Source organism: Neofelis nebulosa, chromosome 16 (genome assembly GCF_028018385.1).
Source record: "Neofelis nebulosa isolate mNeoNeb1 chromosome 16, mNeoNeb1.pri, whole genome shotgun sequence".
Lineage (NCBI taxonomy): Eukaryota > Metazoa > Chordata > Mammalia > Carnivora > Felidae > Neofelis > Neofelis nebulosa.
The window spans coordinates 32,313,304-32,328,137 of record NC_080797.1 but is presented as its reverse complement, the minus strand read 5'-3'; the positions used below and the strand labels follow the sequence as shown (position 1 = coordinate 32,328,137).

General features: G+C 40.0%; 1 protein-coding gene and 1 long non-coding RNA gene across 18 annotated transcripts in view; one reads left to right on the top strand and one right to left on the bottom strand.

The window, feature by feature from the left end:
- LOC131498188 (leucine-rich repeat-containing protein 37A3-like) overlaps positions 1-14,834 on the bottom strand; it is a 63,956-nt gene that overhangs the window by 29,058 nt on the left and 20,064 nt on the right. For 4 of the 15 annotated variants that reach the window (XM_058705184.1, XM_058705178.1, XM_058705183.1 and 1 more), the window contains 4 exons: positions 12,649-12,720; positions 7,106-7,177; positions 3,188-3,259; positions 2,386-2,466 (listed from right to left, as the gene is read on the bottom strand). The exons of 2 other annotated variants lie outside the window; for them this stretch is intronic. In XM_058705184.1, the coding sequence (XP_058561167.1) occupies positions 2,386-2,466; positions 3,188-3,259; positions 7,106-7,177; positions 12,649-12,720 (297 nt within the window). Of the gene's footprint in view, positions 1-2,385; positions 2,473-3,187; positions 3,260-7,105; positions 7,178-12,648; positions 12,721-14,834 lie in introns of those variants that run through there. 9 more of the 15 variants (XM_058705180.1, XM_058705181.1, XM_058705175.1 and 6 more) reach the window with 8 other exon arrangements.
- LOC131498194 (uncharacterized) lies at positions 51-14,811 on the top strand. 3 transcript variants are annotated; one of them, XR_009255335.1, is made up of 4 exons: positions 51-169; positions 1,560-1,700; positions 2,388-2,442; positions 13,890-14,811. It is a non-coding gene; the product is annotated as an uncharacterized LOC131498194 (long non-coding RNA). The 3 variants fall into 3 exon arrangements; XR_009255336.1 differs by lacking the exon at positions 51-169 and adding an exon at positions 203-661; XR_009255334.1 differs by lacking the exon at positions 51-169 and having other exon boundaries at positions 203-1,700.

Genomic DNA, 14,834 nt, shown 5'->3' with positions numbered 1-14,834 from the left:
CCCCCCCCACCTGCTAACAGAACTCGGACCCTTCCCCCAGGACCCTTCCCCAGCCAATCGGCTGAGGCCACAGCCATTACCTCACCAACTGCCCCTAGGCCCCCATAGAACCTTGGTCCTTTTGAAACTGGCTCTCTCTCCCCGGTATCTCACCGCTGCATCAGTGCAGGTAGGGGATTGAGCTCGAGCTAAGCTCGAATAAAGGCTCTTTTGCTTTTACATCGGACTCGGCTCCCTGGCGGTATTTGGGGATCACGAATTCTGGGCATAACACACATGACGTGAGTATTAATTTATTCTCAATACCAGCTAGCTCTGGTTCTTTAATTACCTTTTTCTGTCATGTAAGATTGATGAGGGAGCATGAGGCAAGTTGAGGGCAAAATACAAGTTAGCACATGCCCCCGCCCCAGGTGGGATATGTGTGATTCTGGCTGCTCGAGGGCAAAGGAAAGGAAAGAAAACAAATGGTTAACTGATAGAGATCTCAGTCGGGCAAGATAGGAGTTTCCATCAGTTTACAAATATCTTAGTAAATTACAAGAAAAAGGCAATCTTATCAATAGCCTAATCTCCAGAAACCTACAGAATCAGCTTCCTGGAGCCCCAACATCACCCCTCCATAGTGATATGGGGAACAAAGGCAAGAAGGAAATCTCAGGTAAAATTAAATTTCCTTATAACCTGCAGCCTATTGACAGATACTTGACAGATACAGGCAAATAAAATATTTCTCCAGGAACTCCCTACTGTCTTAATGCTTTGCTAGAGGGGAAAACAACCTTAGCTTGACAACAGCAAGGCCTCTGGTATCTTAGGAGTCCTCTTTCACATATCACAGTCCCTCTGGAGACTTCCCTTTTGACTTTACCTCCCAATTCCATAGCATATAACCTGTCACTCTTCACAACCCCAGCGCAGTTCTTTCTGCCCACGGTCCTGTCCCTGTGCTTTAATAAAATCACCTTTTTGCACCAAAGACACGTTCAAGAATTCTTTCTTGAGCGTCGGCTCCCGACTCCCCACCATCTCCCCAAAACTTCATCAAGATGAACGTGGAAACTCAACACAAGCAAGTTGTTGCCTTGTCCACGACAAATCTTTTCTATTCCACAACCATCCCCTACTTTGTCACCCCCTAGCTCGTTACCCTGCTGCACTGATGCCAGCATGGCTCACATACGTTTTCCCATCAACGGCCATCTTTTTCTCCTTCCAGTATGAAAGATTCTTGGGGACAGTCCCTGTGTATTCTGTGTACCCCCAGGACTTAGTACATTGTCGACATAGAGTGCGCGTGGCACTGAGTGTTTTTCAATGAATTCATTCATTGTTATCAACGGATTCCACCCTATTTCGTCCTGTATTGCCTACATAACTATGAAATTCAGATTCTTCGAAGAGGCTCTTGGTGTTATAAGATGCTTAGTAGAGGTGGTGAGTTTTAAGACATTATATTGACACCACTAAAACCTCTTGGTGGAGAAACTCAATGAGCCCGTTCTCTGGCATGCTGGCAAAACAAAAAACTGACCCTCAGTATTCTTTCCCCAGGTTAGGCATCAGCAAATTAATGAGAGGAGAGAGGAGGCCCCTGCTCTTGGGCACCCGCAGGAACTTACTCCAGCTCCGGACACACCGTAAACACTTTCATCTAACGGAAGATAAGTTGTGAAATCAGATTTCTGAACCACAAGACAGTAAGACAGTCTTTTCCAGCGTCTGCTTTAGAGGAGGGTCTTCAACCTTGAGTCTAAAAATCCCCCTCAGGCCACTGAACATGTCCAGTATGATTTGCTTTTTTACAGAGAAATCACAGAATTTTCCGGCTGAAACGGAATAACACACTTCTTAACTGAAGAGTGGTCAGGAAAGAAAACACATGGAGAGCAGTGCCCTGTGGCAGGCATTCAGGAGTTCTTTCTGCTTTCCTGATGGCTGAAGAAGCACCCACACCTTTTGCTGCCTGGAGAACTCTGTGCTAAACTTAGTTCTTTGAAGTTCTCTTTTGCATAGGAAACTTGCACATGAGCAGGAATCAAAGTTAAATTCAAAAGTGGATTTCAAGGACCATGCACACCTTGGGGAAGCATCACTGTCACGAATTCCCATGATAATACTGACTTGGGTGTTACTTGCTTGGGGCTTTCATCGCCCACACAAAGCTGGGTACGAGGGAGGGCAGAGAGTGCCATTTAGGAGTTAAGACAAGTCTCTTGGCCTCTTTGTACCTTAGTTTCCTCATTTGAAAAAAAAATGGATTTTAAGACCTACTTTCCAGAATTCATACTGGGTTTATTAACACACACCTAACCAATCACTGTATGATATTTTTATATGTAGTTTTTTTTTTTTTTACATGTATTCATTTTCTATTTCACTTACAGCTTGTGTAAAAACGGCATTCCATGCCAGGCCTGAAATGTTCCAAAGCTCAGTTCGGTGAGTAAATTGCAACCAAGATTTCTACACAGACACACACACACACAAAAAAACAAGACACAAACGAAGAGAAAAAAAAGATATTCTTTTAGAATATTTATCCTTTGGCAGTGATTCTAATTTCTCGATAATGAAACATAACCAAAATACTCTCTCCATACACTAAAGAAATCTCACTATGAAAGATACTTGCCTTTTAAAAAAAATATTTGCATGAAAGATTTATACTTTCATGTTTATACATGTGGTGCATTAGATACAAATCAGTAAATGCTCAATAAATACTTGTGTTAAGTAAGTATTCTTTTCTAGAGAAGTAAGTTTATTTCTCTAGAAAAACGTTTCACAACTTTAGCACTGTTGAGATTTATGGTTGGATAATCTTTGTTATGGGGGGGGGGGGGTGCTGCCCTGTGAACTGTAGGGTGTGACAGCAGCCCTGGCCTCCACCCACTAGATGCCAGGAGCACATCTACAGTCTGACAATCAAAAATGTCTCTAGACACTACCAAGTGTCACCTGGATGCAAAATCACCCTGGCAGAGAACTGCTGCTCTAGAACGATTCACTCTGATCTCTATAATAACTCTCACACCACACTTTGCCACAGACAAAAAAGATTTGCTACATAATTTTAGTAGCTTTCGACTAATAAAGTTTCATTCATTCAAAATGAATAACAAAGAGGTTTACAATTAAGTTTAATACAAATTCCAAATATAATGAAATTATATTTGTAACTTACACAAACTTCAAAAAAGGTAGTGATTCAAATGTACGTCTTTCAATAGATTGTATTTTATTGCAGGATAAATCTCTAGGAAAAGGAAAAGGAAAATATTGCCTCAATTAGCTATAAGATATCTAATTAGTAGGATGGTAGTATTGAATAAGTAGCTTTTGGCTAAACTCTGAGTATTAGGAATTGTTATTTGAACCTTCCAGAGCCCCTAACCCTGTCCTCCCCTTTCTTAAGAGTCTCACCTTTGTGATCTTCATACATAAAATATACAACTATAGATCTTGATAGATCTTGGAAGTAATCTTTCCTGAGAGCAGAAGAATTGATTAAATGACTTTTTGTGGCCTCATCAATTTCTAAATTGTGAGCTCAAAGTGGTGATCTCCACATATAATTGCTAATATTAAAAGGGATATTCTCCCATTAGCACACCTTCCTGGTTTAGTTCTATTTCTTGACACCAAGTCAATAGATACCTTTTCGTTTAACTTGAAAAGAAGTGACTCCTCTAATCAATACCTGACTTTGAACGAACTCAGAATTATATTATCATATTCATAGAAATTTATTTTTGGTTGTACGTTGCCTAAACGGTCTATGAATTTATCAATTGCTTCAGCTGCAAGTGGGGCCAACAAAAAAACAACATGGTACTGGACTTTTATTTGGAAACACCCATTCTGGATTATGGTTGACCCTCTTATTTCCGTTGATTTCAGCCGAGTCCCTCACTTTCCACCTACATGGGGACCACCATCTTCTGACTGGCATTTTCATCTCTGGTCTCTCCCATCCTAATCTATACTGCACACAGTCACCAGATTAATTCTCCAGGAGTGGCTCTCAAATATCAGAGGCACTTGGGAACTTCCTCAAGATGCAAATTCTCAGCTCTACTCTGGACTGAGTGAATCAGGAACTGTGGAGGTGGAACCTGTGTTCTGACAAGGCCTCCAAGTGACCCTGGTGCAGTCTAAAGTTTGTCCTAGAGCACTGCTGTGATAACACAGTAGCCTGGCATATTATCCAAGGCCTTCAAAATCCTAAATCCGGCTCTAGTTTCCTACTCTACAGATACCAAAGAAATTTCTCCTGCATTTTGCCTTTCACTCACTCTATTTTGCAAGCATATTCTTCCCAAGATGTCTATCTGATGATACGTCATAGCCATTCAAGGTTCTGTTCAAACAGCATTTCTCTAGTAACTTCCCTGATCCAACTTGAAGTCTTCCCCCCTCTTCTCTGTTCCAAAAACAACTTGTACTTCTCATTGCCCAAATCCATTTCTTCCCCTCCCCCTCTCCTCCTCCTCCTTCTTCTCCTTCTTTTAATTTTTTAAAGTAGACTCCACGCCCAACCTGGGGCTTGAACTCACGACCCTGAGATCAAGAGTCACGTGCTCTACTGACTCAGCCGGGCAGGTGCCCCAATTCCTTCTTAATATAGTTATTCTGGCATTCCATTTCCTCTGGGCATAAACTCCATGAAAGTATGGACTAGTCTTGCTCATCTGCGTTGTCTACTGTGTTTAAACCTGATGCATGGACAAAGAACAAACTCAAATATTTATAAAATAAATTAACAGCTGGGTAGTGAGTAGAAGGAGCAAAATGACTGAAAAGAAATGTGGTTTTACGACTTTGTGGCTCCCTCTTCTGCACTTTGTCAGTGCTTCATCATCCATTTAGTGCTTATGCGTTATGGTTTAAGCTTCTGTTTATTTTCCCTGTGAAATCATGAGTTCCTACAAGGGTGGCAAGCCTGCCTTAACCATCTGCGTGCCTACGGTACTGGGCATAGGGCCTGTCACTTTCTGTTTCAGGTTTTGATTCACATTTTTTTTTGAATGAATGAATGAGAACACTTCACCTGACATGAAATAATTGGCTTACAAAGTACCTCAGAGTAGAAATAATGAAAGGCCCAACCCATTGCGCAGTTTGTCTCTTTTGTTTTTCTCCAAACTGTGTTTGTAACGTTTGGAGCCCAGATGGCAGAGGTAGCCAAGAAGACCAATACAAAGTGGTTGTCCCCTAACACTTGGAAGGTTTGATAATTTGAAGGACTATTTTTAGTGTCATATGAGATTCTTTTTACTCACTACCCTTAAGCCTTCCACATTTGCAAGAAGAATCTATTTTCTAAAGCACATCATTAATAAGGATTAATGAGGGGCGCCTGGATGGCTTAGTCGATTGAGCATCTGACTTCGTTCGGTTCAGGTCATGATCTCACTGCTCATGAATTCGAGCCCCGCATCGGGCTCTGGGCCTACAGCTCAGAGACTGAAGCCCGCTTCGGATTCTGTGTCTCCCTCTCTCTCTGTGCCTACCCTGCTCATACTCTGTCTCTCTCTCTCTCTCAAAAATAAATAAACATTAAAAAATTTTTTAAAAAAGGATTAATGAAATACACAGCTTTGGATGGCATGGACAAAGAATAAACACTGAACCTCCATAGCAAAGAACATTAGTATCTCTGCAAGTCTAATGTACAGAGATATATGCAAACATTTCTTCCTTGACAATGAGGCTGGAGAGATGTTTGTTCTGTAATTAGCGAAGTTAGAGGCATTTCTGATGTTTGTTTAGTGTAAACATTTCTAACTATACCACTTAACCATCATTATATTTTTAAAGATTTCATTTTTTTTAAGTAATCTCTATACCTAACGTGGGGCTCTAACCTACAACCTCGAGATCAAGAGTTGCAGACTCTAATGACTGAGACAGGCACGTGCCCCTTAGCCATCATTGTTTTAATGTTTATTTGTTTTTGAGAGAGACAGAGACAGAGCATGAGTGGGGGAGGGGCAGAGAGAGAGGGAGACAGAATCTGAAACAGGCTCCGGGCTCTGAGCTGTCAGCACAGAGCCCGACACGGGGCTCGAACCCACAAACTGTGAGATCACGACCTGAGTCAAAGTCGGACGCCCAACCAACTGAGCCACCCAGGAGCCCCAACCCCTTAACCATCATTTTAAACATCTATTTTTATGGTGGCATAAGAAGTTCCACACGGATCACAGGAATCTACTCCTGAAGCCAAGAGCACATTGTATGTTAGCTAACTTAACAATAAATTACATAAAACATAATAATAAAAAAATAAACTAATACAATTTCCCACACTGAAATCCTTAATCTGTTCTCTTGATAATTTAATATATACTTGGTAATACTGCTTACATAATTCACCTGCTTAGTTAAATATTTAATATTCAAATATTTAATTTAGATTAAATTATTTAAAAATTCTGGGTTAATGGCATTCAAATTAATGTAAGTGTTCTATATTTTCTTGTCTTGTAGGTGACAATTTGAGGTTAACTTCAATTCCTCTCATTTTACTAAGCCAACTTTTTCAAACCTTTTCTGTAAAGGCCAGACAGTAAATATTTTAGGCTTTGCAGGCCATATACGGTCTCTGTCACATATTCTCTGTTTCTTTCTCTTCTTTTCTCTTTTACAGCCCTTTAAGCACACGAAAATCATTCTGAACTCATAGGTTGTATCAAGACAGACCATACACAGGATTTGATCCATGGGCCATAAATAATAAATATAAATAAAAGCAGATGGTATATGAACACTTACATAACAAGGTTCATATGGCTGTCCATCATTGCTCAGACTTCATTACCCCTTTTCCTCCACAACTGAAGGGCTTTTTCCTACATCTTGTCTATAAAATTAAAAAGTTGAAAGTGCATAGGAGGTATTTAATGCTAGAGATGGGCTGGGTCCCCACAGACTTACAGAGTTATAGAATTTAATAGAGAGAATTATAGAATTCCACTAAGGAGAATTATAGAATTCTACTGTTAGAAGAAATTGTTGCAATTATCTAATTTGAACCCTGTATATTTTAATAAATAATATAACTAAAAACTCATAATAAATGATGAACTGATTAACTTACAAATACTGGAGGGATAGCAGGCCTTCAAATGTGTCTTTACGTAATTCGGTCAGATAATTGTCACGGAGAATTCTGCAAAATGAAAAGGTCATTTCTCGGTCAAAATGCAAAATAACTACAACTATTGGCTACACAGGACCGCTAGATGTGAGAGAAACCTGGGTGATGGTGCCACCAAATACACTAATTCTTATTTAATGTAGGGATGGTGGTCTCTGCTGTTTGATTCAAATCTTCTTCTCACATACTCCTTTGTCTCTCTCTCTCTCTCTCTCTCTCTCTCTCTCTCTCTCTCTCTCTCACACACACACACACACACACACACACACACACACACACCTATCTACTCTTCACACCAAAATGTACATTTAATGCCTACTCTCTGAATCACAAAATCTGTTAGAACCCAGCCCTGAGTGGCAAAAACATGGACAGAACTGCCACTTCCTCCTCTCTTTTCCCAAATTTTATTGTGGAAGCCCTATTTATAACCATATCAGTGCTACAAGTAAAGCCATCTAATTTTTTCCCCAACTAAAAAATATCTGTGAGAACTAAAAATGTGCATAAAATGCACAGAACATAAATGCTCAGTTTAATAAGTATAGAGTAAATACCCGTGTAACACTATTTGTTCATTCTACTGTTGGTGGATACTAGATTTTTCTAATTTTTAGTTATTATAAACAGTGCTGCTTTGAACATTTTTCTGTTTATATCCTAGTACACATTTGCCTAAGTTTCTCCAGGATTTAACAGGGGTACAAAATTGTCTTCCTAAGAGGTTGTGCTAGTTCAAGCTGGCAGATTGAAACAGGCCAAGTCTCTACCAAACTCCAAACTCCACCAAAGTCCCTAAGAATGATTAGAAAAGATACAATTAGAAAATCCACAACCTTAGCTCAAAGCCAAGGGAATAAATGAGCTCTACAAACACTCCCCACCAGAAATGCCTTGGAGCCACCTACAGGGTGATTAGCTGGGATACTGCAGTAGGACCAAGGACAGCACATCAACCCCGCATCCTTCCTCCTTGGATCTGGCAGCAAAGGGTGTTTTCTTCCAGGCAGGAGCCATTGGTGTTAGAAGGGGGCAGGGTCCCAGAACCCTGGAGGAAGGGTATACACTCTGACTAGCCATTAGAAGTCACCTCCCACCTCTTCTTTAACTCTCAGGGGGACCTGTCACCAATAACAAGCCCCGTGGTTCATTTCACCTCTTCCTTAGGACCAGAAAACAGAAGCAAGTCAAATCTCAACTACAAAGATAAATTGCACTCAGGAATGACCAAATGGAGTGAGAAAGCCAATTCTATTCAGGACAGAAAATAAAAAACAAATATAACAGCTTATAGTCGATGACACAGTTAACAGAGAAAACACAAAAGGATTTGAGAATACCAACATTAATGGGGCACCTGCGTGGCTCAGTCGGTTAAGCATCCGACTTCGGCTCAGGTTGCAGTCCATGGGTTCAAGCCCTGCACTGGGCTCTGTGCTGAAGCTCAGAGCCTGGAGCCTGCTTCAGATTCTGTGTCTCCCTCTCTCTCTGCCCCTCCCCAACTTGCACTCTGTCTCTCACTCTCTCTGTCTCTCTCTCAAAAATAAACAGTATAAAAAATTTAGAATAGCATCATTAATATATCCTCAGACAGAGGTAAACAGTACATCTAATAAAAAGAACCAACTCAAGATGATATGAATGAAAAGTATTATCATTAGTAAAAAACTCAGTCTATGAGCAGCAGAAATGGTCGTTGAATAAATTAGAAAACTTGAGAGATCTGGCCACTGATTTCTTACCAATACTTGAAATTCTGTGTATTTATTCTACTTACATATTTGTTTTTATATTATATATTTGTAAACCCCTTGACAAGTGGGATATTTGGTCAGTTTTGTTCTTGAGCTTATATCCCTGGCATGTAAAACAGTTCCTGGGACATAGGAGATGCTCCATAAATATTTGTTGAATGAATTCAGAAAGTGACAGGTATCAATTTGCAAATATACTACTTTTAATTAAAACAAATCATTCATTTATCATCATTTATGAGAATAAGTACAACTTCACAGGAAAACAAATGTCTTTCTCCACCTCCACCCCAATTTGTGACTCAATCTTTTGAGACAAGAACCTTTTGAGAATTTCATAAAAGCTATTGAATGGACCCTTTCCCTAGAAAACTGCACTTTCTTGAATACGTGCAAAGGTGTGCATGCGATTTCAATTTGCAGACCATCCCTTTAGGGCTCAGGTCCGTGAATAGAATGGACTGAATTTGTGGGTGCCAAACTTGGATGGAAAATAGAATCACATCTCTATTTTCACAAACCTCTAACTAGAATTAGCATTTCCTTCCATTAGGAATGCAGGCAACAAACCACAGATTAGTGTAGTTAATTTGGTCCCCAGCAGAAATCAGATATTTTCATATCACATATTTGGCGTGGATATCTCAAAATATCATTTATTCTCATCAGTACCTTGAAGTTATAATAGTTAGTAGGCGTACCATTATATTTTGTTATTTAATATTCTAACAGAAGCAGATTTATTGCTATATCACTAATCTTTTTAAAAAGTTTTTGAAAACTCTATTTCCACATAATTTCCTTTTCCTATATATTTTAACTTATTATACATTTGAAAACATTATCCCAAGAACATAAACTTCTGCAGATCAACAATAGATATATAGAAGGGTGCCTGGGTGGCTCAGTCTGTTAAGTGTCCAACTTCAGCTCAGGTCATGATCTCACGGTTCGTGGGTTCGAGCCCCACATTGGGCTCTCTGCTGACAGATCAGAGCCTGGAGCCTGCTTCCAATTCTGTGTCTCCCTCTCTTTCTGCCCCTCCCCTGTTCATGCTCTGTCTCTCAGCAATAAATAAATGTTAAAAAAATTTTTTTTTTAATTTGATATATAGAAAAAAAGGTTAAAAATGCTGCCCCAGGGAACTATTGACCCATAGTTAAAACTTCTGTCTTACAAGGCATAACCCTCAAGCTGAATTAGAAATCATCAAATCTTGGGGCACCTGGGTGGCTCAGTTGGTTAAGTGTCTGACTTCGGCTCAAGTCATCATTTCACAGTTTGTGGGGTCGAGCCCCACATCAGGCTCTGTGCTGACAGCTCGGAGCCTAGAGCCTGCTTTGGACTCTGTGTCTCCCTCTCTCTCTGCCCCTTCCCTGCTCGCTCTCTCTCTCTCTCAAAAATAAATAAACATTTAAAAAAATTTTTTTTTCCAACGTTTTTTATTTATTTTTGGGACAGAGAGAGACAGAGCATGAACGGGGGAGGAGCAGAGAGAGAGGGAGACACAGAATCGGAAACAGGCTCCAGGCTCCGAGCCATCAGCCCAGAGCCCGACGCGGGGCTCGAACTCACGGACCGCGAGATCGTGACCTGGCTGAAGTCGGACGCTTAACCGACTGCGCCACCCAGGCGCCCCTAAAAATTTTTTAAGAATCATCAAATCTTACCAGATTCGTGTTCTAGTATATAAACTACCAAATACACGCTTTTCAAAAAAATATTTTTTTTAATTTCAGTTTATTTTTTTAATAGGTAATATATATTTGCATGGCTCAGAATTCCAAAGGTATATAATACACAATTCAAAGTTTTTCTCCTACCCCTGTCCCTCAGCCTACCCACTCTCTCCACTCTCTCTTGTTTCTTGTGCCAAATTACTTTCATTTTTCTTACAAGTTTGGGAAATAAGATCTCCAAGTTTAGATACTATCATGAGAAAATATAAACTATAGATAGTATTTAAGAAATTCATAAAATTCATAAGAAAACAACTACCTTGTTCTACCATTTGTCCCTTACCAGTAAGGTTATCAGACTAAGGGGCAGGGGGGAATCTACTTTAGGGGGATCATAATCCCTACATTTAGATTACTATGACTGTTATATCTTTTATTATTAATTCAGAAGTCATTTATGACTTATCTACCCAAGTTGAACTAATGATATGACACTCAATCTGTCATGAAAAATGCCAGTCAATTACTTTGAGTATAATATTGTTTCCAAAATTACTTGTGTCTACACTGACTTTTTCTACAAATCAATTTAAAAAAAAGATAACAAAAAAATTGGCAAAGGACAGAAAATTCAGACAAGAAACACAAATGCCCAGGAAACATACAGAGATATTTAAATGTATAAGTAATCAGAAAAATTCAAATTCAGAAGGGACCCATTTTATTCACCCACCAGATCAGCCAAGAAATGGAGAATATCCAAGAGTGGGAGGGTAGGAGGAAATGAATGCTGTCATGGTGTATGGATTGGTGTGTAAATTGGCACAACTTTTTTGAGGGCAATTAAAATTGTATATATCGACATCGTCTTCATCCCAACAATTCCATTTCCAGGGATCTATTCTACAGAAATACCCACCCACGTACACAAAGATGCATGTATGAGGTGGTCCATGCAGCAATGCATGTAATAAGGAAACTGGACACAGCCTAAACATCCATCAAGAGGGGAATTATTAAATCGTAATACACTCATACTATGGAACATTATGCAGCAGCTTGCATGGATGGGGTAACCCTCTATGTACTGGAAGAAAAAAAGTCTAAGACATACCACGAAGCAAAAGAATCGAGTTGTAGGATGTTACAATTTATGTAAAAAAAAGATAAGAAAATCACACAACAAACCCATTTTGCTGTAAATATGTATGTAGGCAAATGCATGGAAAAAGGTCTGGAAGGATATATACTAAATCCAGAGTAGTGGCTATCCCAGCAGTGGGGGGATTAGAACATAAGGCAGGTGTTCACTATATCTGTTATTTCATCAAAAAAATTTTTTTTAGTGTTTATTTATTTTTGAGACAGAGAGAGAGAGGGAATGAATGAGCAGGAGAGGGGCAGAGAGAGAGGGAGACAGAATCCGAAGCAGGCTCCAGGCTCTGAGCTGTCAACACAGAGCCCAACGTGGGGCTTGAACCCACGAACCGTTGAGATTATGACCTGAGCCGAAGTTGGACACTTAACCGAATAAGCCCCCCAGGCCCCCCTGTTATTTCATTTTTATATATTGAGACTAGAATCATGTATTCCTTGTATAATGGAAAATAAGTTGAAATTGATTCTAATTTTAAAGGGAACCTGCCAAACTTAATTTTTAAAATAAACACAGATGGGGCGCCTGGGTGGCTCAGTCGGTTAAGGGGCCGACTTCAGCTCAGGTCATGATCTCGCGGTCCGTGAGTTTGAGCCCCGCGTCGGGCTCTGTGCTGACAGCTCAGAGCCTGGAGCCTGTTTCAGATTCTGTGTCTCCCTCTCTCTGACCCTCCCTCGTTCATGCTCTGTCTCTCTCTGTTTCAAAAATAAATAAACGTTAAAAAAAAAAACTAACACAGAATTGCAATCGGTGGAGGTCGAGTTGGGATATGGAGGGGGAAACACCTTTCCGCAGAGCTACTGACCTCAAAGTTCTGGACCAAGAAGGACCTCAGAATGCAGTTAGGTTTTTTTTTTTTTTTTTTGTATTCGTATTTGGAGAGAATATACTCACAGTTTCTCAGCCCAACGGTATCCCTTCCATACATTTTTATCAATGTGAGAAATAGAGTTTCCTTGGAAATTTCTGTGAAGAAACACAGTTCAGATCCTTGAATAGGTAGGAAAGGAATGAACAGAATAAATAAAAGAATCACTGGCAACCTTGTGGGGAATATTCCAATGCAGTAAATGCCAACTTTCTAATTTCCACGGCTATCAGCATCCCAGGTGGTGCAATTAATAAAGAGATAGCGTGGGGCCACTGGCACAAACAAGGCAGCTCCTTAGAACCTGAACTTCCTATTTGTTCCATTCCTTGGGTAGATAACGCCTGTTAATTACTCTGGAGATAAGTACTTTTTTTCCCCAAATCACTTATGTGTCTAAAATGGTTCCTTCCACAAATCAAGGAGAAAATAATAATTCAAAGAAAAAAATGGTAAAAAATTTACCATTATCAGCAAACAAATGTAAAGAAGCCCTCTACTGACACCTCTCTAGGTGTTAGAAGGATAAGGGAAGTTAGAAATTAGAATAACTAACATGGAAAGATTTCTTAGACATATTGCATAGGGAAAAGCAACAAATCACTGGGCAAGGAATTAAAAAGTATCCCCTCATTAGGAAATTAGGAAAAAATGCAAAGGAAAGAGATGGGAAGGAAGGACACACACCAGAAAGGTGACAGGAGTTATCTTATGAGTGGTAGGGAGGGTGGGGTGGGATTTTCACGTTTTATCCTCTATACCTGTGACATTAAAAACAAAAAAAGTATCCATGCCAATTCATGTATCCATGAATTACACATGTTCAAAAGAAGCTATTAAATGCCTGAGGTTCAGTTTCAACCGCTAACTCTGCGTATGACTTTGAATCTTTACATTTAGTTTTGTCCTCTTCCCTCAGCAACAGCTTACCTGGTCAGTTTATATACACATTTTTTTCAGGGGAGTCAGGAATAAATTCAAAACAGATACCCATCTGCCCATGTGCCTGGTGGACATTTCCAGTCAACCTGAAGCCTTCCGGTTGCTCTATGTTCCCTGGTAAAAGATGCCTCAACTTCCATCATTCTCCTTATCTGGGACAGAAGTTTCAGAGTAATATCTGAGTTTTCTCTTTCCCGTGCACACCCCACCCGCGACTGTCATCAGTTAGTCTATCTTGTCACTTCCTCCTTTGCAGTGCTCTCAAGGCTTTTCTTTCTACTCTTTTCAGCCACTCTGATTCGGCCCCTTGTTACTTTATTCCCAGGTTTTGTTAGAACATTCTATCTGGTCTCGCTGGATCAAGCTCTCCTCTCCAGATCGGCCTATATGGGGAACTGAAAATAATCCTGTTTCAACGGTCTGTATCTCATGCTTGAAAACTTTCAATGGCTCTCTATAACTCAGAATCTAACGTTCAAACCTCTCTAGCTGATAGTCAAGGTTTCTCGTAATTGGATCTTTAACTGCTTAACCTAATTCTTAATTCCTGATCATTCCTGCAGCCGTGCCTTTGCCTAGACTTATACCCATTTTTTCTCTATTTAACACATCAGAGCCACTCTTTGGGTCTCAGCTAAAGTGTTAGCTTATCCATGCAGCTCTCCCTGACCTCCATACTCCGCTGATTACAGAGTCTGCTGAATTCCAACACCCATGGTACCTCTTTTAGTACTTAATTACATGCCACCTCCCTTTTTATGACCATTTCCTTTCTTCCCACCTGTCATTTCATGTTCTGAAGACGATTTCATCCTAGTGTGGCGCCCATAGTACTTACTCTTGGGTTGGGCCCAAACTGAGTACTGTATGTGGAAGGCCGGGCGTCAAAGATGAGGTCTGGGGAATCAAAATAATAACAGCTAACACTCATATTTTGCCAGGCACTGATCCAAGTGCTTCATATGTATTACCTCATCTAGGTCTCACAATAATCCCATGAGATGGTAACTATCATACTTTCCATTTCACAGAAAAGGAAACTGAGTCACAAAGCTAATAGATGACAGACCTCGGCCCAAACGCGGGCAATCTAGTTCCAGAATCTCTACTCTTCACTACTCTGTTGTATCCTATTATAGAGGATGGAGCAAAAATGGGAGAGTAGAGGTTAAGGGATGAAATAATGGGGCTAAAAATTGGATAAGGAAAAAGAATAAGGACAATTACAAGTAAAAGATTGGAGAAGGGCGAACAGTAGTAAAAAGGAAAA